General features: G+C 31.7%; 1 protein-coding gene across 1 annotated transcript; it reads left to right on the top strand.

Annotated features, from left to right (window-relative positions):
* The first annotated feature begins 3,616 nt into the window (after positions 1-3,616).
* Positions 3,617-4,727, top strand: LOC137825598 (protein MKS1-like). Its single transcript, XM_068631298.1, has one exon. It carries the CDS (start codon positions 3,751-3,753, stop codon positions 4,462-4,464), a length of 714 nt encoding a protein of 237 aa, XP_068487399.1. The 5' UTR covers positions 3,617-3,750; the 3' UTR covers positions 4,465-4,727.
* The last annotated feature ends 376 nt before the right edge of the window (positions 4,728-5,103 follow it).

Here is a 5,103-nt window from a genome sequence, read left to right as displayed (position 1 = left end):
CCTCTATTTTTGTATTTTCTTTCTTTCTTTTTTAATAATATTATTTTTATGTGATGACAAATGATTGTTGTTACTTGAGCTGTCAGCATAACTGAGATGTCAAGTTGAATAATGATACCTGAAAGTTTTTATTTAAAAAAAAGTGAAATAACGAATAGAAAGTCAATTTGCATTCATACGTTATTTAACTATTGAAAAAGTATGTTGTTATGCGTGAGGGTAGTTAAACTCTTTCGTACCAAAATACTGCTTACATTACTATATGTATATTAAATGTAAGAGAAAGGGTTCAATGCAAGCAACTTGGTGTGCCCAGTCAAACCTGCAGACTTTTCGAATGTCCTTTTAATGCCCAAAAAGTGATTTTAATTCGACAAGGAAGGTTGGAATAAAAAAAGCCGAGAGAAGTGAGAAGTAACCGCTGAGATAAAGAAATTCAACTTTTTCATAAACCATAAGGAAGTGTGGGATATTCCAATAGTTGAAAGAAAATTTACTCAGTTCACACCAAATGGATAGGTTAAAAGTAGAATTGATCAAATATTTATATGAAGTGCAGGGATAGATATATTGAGTGGAAGCATAGAGTATGTTGGAAACAAAAACTAAGATTACTGTATTTTTTTTATCAACAAAATAATATATAAAAAGTAAAAAAATATTGGGAATCCCATCTACAAATAATTAACTTTTCATAGATAAGACCACAAATAAAATCACTGCGTGTAATGTTGTAATGTTAAAATATATTGGTGTCCTAAGTCTTCAGCAACAATAAACAATTTAATAGTTACATTATATGACTAAAGTCTTCAGCAACAGTGCTACTAATTTAACTGTTGCATGACAAGCCAATCAAATTGTATCCAGTAGTAAATATATAGAATTTCAATAAAGACAGTATTTGAAATGATAAAAAGATGATAAAATACAGATTTAGGATTTTTTAAATAAAAGAGGAAATAATAATCAAAAGGAGTCAAATTAAAAATAATTATAACGATGACGATTTAAATTGATAAAAAAAGATGTTGGTTGTTTAACTAAAAAATTGATTTGAACTCAATTTTTATTTATAAATCACGTAAAAATATTAAAAAATAAAAATAACAGATATTGAAAAAATAATTATAACTGATAAAACAGTTATAATTGTATTTTGAAAACGATAAGTAATAATATTACAATTAACATACACAAACCAAATAATAACAAACAATATAATAACAAATTATATAACTATATAATAAAGTTTCATATATAATAATTAATCATAAGAATATATAATATTGATTTAGTTCGGGGTTATTAGATGTTAAAATAAAAAATTCAATACTCAAACCAATCTATTGAATTTGATTTGTTTAGTTTGGGTTGGATTTAATTAAGATAAAAAAAAATTTGAAAAAAATTATATTAATTCACTTGGTAGACTTTCAAATTGATAGGATGCATTCCATTAACATAAGAATATGTCTTTAACTTGATATTACAGAAAACTAAGCACGCAATATAATTTATATAATTTTATTTATCTCAAATATAGTGCTATTGCCTTTAATTTTTTCCTTTTAATGTCCATAAATGATTTTAGTCCTTTAGTCCCTAAAACGTATACCTTCGTGGATGATTATGAAATTGAACTCGTTTTTCATCACCTCGTCCTTTAACTAAATTTTCCTAATGCCAATAACTAAAAGTACATGGTAAAATTACTTCAAGATAAAAATATTTAAATATATAAAAATAAGTAAAGAAAAAGAAAAATAATTATGCAGTAATGCAACAATTATAAAGAGATCGTGAAATAAAAGGAAAATTAGAAGAAGAAATAAAATAATAATAATATATACCATTATAATATATAATAATAAAAGTCTTACTAACCAGTGTCCTGGTTGAAGAATTAAAAAAGAAAATAACTTTTCACTGCCGATATTTGTCTACCAATAATTACTAACTCAAACGAATTTAGGATACCAAATATCTAAAAATAGAATCCAGATTATTTAAGATTCATATTTTGATGTTATTTCTCAACTACTGCACTCTTAAAATATATTAATTTCCATATATTAATAATATTTAATATATTTTAAAATATCAAAATCCATAGTATAGAAAAACAATACCAAAAGTCTAAATGAGTGAAGTCTGCAAAAAAAATGTCACAAATCACTCCAGAAATATGGCCTACAGGCTTTATTGTTTAGCACCAAATGTAGTTGTAACAACTGGGTAACCCTTCTTTGTAGTGTATTGACGGTTGTTTTTGCTTTTGTAAAACATTACTTTGTAAACCGCATAATAAAATGTGATACAACACAAAACTGAGATCCATCCATATTTTAAAAAATAATTAGCTTTTTTTAGTTATAATATGATGCAGATTGTTTATAAAAAAAAATTAATCAATTAAAGAAAAAATAAAAGTGAGGTGGTCAATATTATACCTTGTATTCTTACGCTTGGTTTAGAGTGAGTTAAGGAAATCTTTTTTCTCTATTGAGAGTCATTAAAATTCTTGATGCGACCACTTCAGTTAATTTTATTTTGGATAATGTTTGGATTACATTGGTAAGCGAGATTTAGAGGTATAGGAATAATTGTTTATTCAACAAATGAGTAGTTGCTCATTCGGTGACGGGGTTGGTCTTTGAATTTTAAAATTTTTTAGCTAGTTGTGGCAGAGTAGACAGACAAGGATTTCTTGAAGTGTAAGTCTATTTTGCTTTGTGTTATTGGTTAGGGTCTAAAGAACTATAGAGATGACTCCTCTTCTACCTTCCGTTGGTCGGATTGTACTTCATCTTCCTTCATCGCAAGCTCCTGACTCTTCCTCACTTGTCTCACTTCTCGTAGTCCAGACTCGGAGGGTACCTGCAAAAGGCACTCTGACTCTCAAGTTAGTAAAGGTGTTCGGCGCTCGGTTGTCAGAGCACTGTAGATGATGACGTACCTAGACCTTGGAATGTGTGCTATCTATATTACCTTTGGTTGACTTTTCTTATTGGATCACGTTAGGAAGTTGGACCGTATTTAGGAATGCATTACCTAGTTCTTAATCTTGGATTAGCTTTAATTCTGCTTGAGCGTAATTGGATCTGTTTTGTCGATCATCCCATTAATGTGGATCACAATCTCGATCAATTTAGTGATGAAGATCAGGACATGACATCATTCGTATAACCCTTCCCCCTTCCCGATACACTCTAAGAGTATTATATTATTCATAAAGAAGCCACATTTATTATAGTTTTGTTGTTTATAAAAAAAAGGCTATGCAAAAACTTACACACCCACTAACTCCGTATATAATGCCCCGAGGAATGAATGAAAACCACATAATAATATACTGAGTAACTACTTGTCAACACACTTATCCACTCATATCCCAAATCTCATCAATCATCATATATCTTTCTCACGTGTTCGCGACCCTTTCCAACTCCTGCCTATAACCAAATAATCAAAATTAAAAGAAACACACAATTATACGAAACCGCCCCCTTGTATGAATACACTATAGATAAATTACCACAAAATAAACCAGTTTTTACCAAACCTACATCATATATTAAAATACTCCTTTTTAAACCATTGACCCGCTCTCTGTGCGTTTCATGTCAGCCCCTTATATACCCTACTTTGCATTCTAAAACTCACTCTCTTCTCAGCACCACCATCATCACCATAATTTCCTATTCTACTCATTTCACAGTAATACTCAACCCTTAATTGGCTACCACCATGAACTCACAAGACATTCCCTCAGGAAGATCGTCCAAAAGACAACTCCAAGGTCCTCGTCCCTCTCCTCTTAGGGTCAACAAGGAATCTCACAAAATCAAGAAGCCACCGGTGGTGCCGCTGCCGTGCCAACTGCCAGCTCCACCGCGCCAGCCGGTGATCATCTACACCGTTTCTCCAAAAGTCATTCACACCACACCGAGTGAGTTCATGAGCCTCGTTCAACGCCTCACCGGTTCTTCATCTTCATCTTCCTCTTCTAATAAGGTCCTAATAGACCCTTTAAATGATAACAAAGACCATGGTGGTGATAACAATGATCTTAGTGGCAACTTGGTACCGTCGACGACGGCTTGGTACGCTGGAATAGAGATGGTTAGACCAAGTCAAAGCATTAAAGAACAGCCAAGTGAGAGTAGAGTTGATGTTGATGTTGGAGGGTCAGATATAGTAAGTGATGGGGTGTTGGAGCGACCAAGCATGTTTCGTGGGATTTTGTCGCCGGGACCAGCTTTGTTGTCTCCCATTCCTTCAAATTTCGTCTCGCCACCATCCACGGATCCAAACATGGTTAGCTTCTTTCAGGATTTAAGCCCCGTTCTTCACAGTAACAGAAATTTTATGGAAGGTACTTTCATCATGTCTAGCCCTTCAAACTTTGTTTCACCTCGTACCCCATCCATTGACCTATTCAATAATTTCTCATACAATTGATTTATTCGTTCATTTTGTTGTTTGTTGGGATTGGATTTCAATCCCCCGTTTACAAAAAAGAGAAAGAAAGATATATATACCTCTTTTATTTAATCACCTTTAGTGGGAGTAGTTCCATATGCTATGAAGATGTGACCTAGAAGGATACTGAGAATTTGTTATTCTTTTGGTGGGTACCTACTTTCAAACTTCTTTAGTAGATTCTTTATTTATTTTTCTGTTTTTTTCATACGAACATTAATGAATTTATTATTAGCGGGCCATTTTGTTCTCAAATATCTTTTGATCTTCACCGTGGCACCATTTATACGAGTTCTTCATGCGAACCATCATATACATTGTGTCTTATGTTATACAGCTATTAATTACATGTGCTTGGTTGCACCCTTCGAACCTTGAAAAAAATAAAAACCATATACTACACCTTTCAACAACTTTCATTTTTAACATGTTGACATATGATTTGTACTTGGCCAAAGGCTCCCAAAAACATAATATGATATCAATCAATGTAACTCTTGAGTTTGAATGATGATTTATATGGTTCTAAGAAAGAATAGTCTCTCAGGATATATAAACCGAGTAAACAAAAATAAAATTCATCAACAAAGAATAATGTACTAGTTATAAATAATTGAT

Source organism: Phaseolus vulgaris, chromosome 8, assembly GCF_000499845.2.
Source record: "Phaseolus vulgaris cultivar G19833 chromosome 8, P. vulgaris v2.0, whole genome shotgun sequence".
Taxonomy (NCBI): Eukaryota; Viridiplantae; Streptophyta; class Magnoliopsida; order Fabales; family Fabaceae; genus Phaseolus; species Phaseolus vulgaris.
This window is presented reverse-complemented; position numbering and strand designations above follow the sequence as displayed.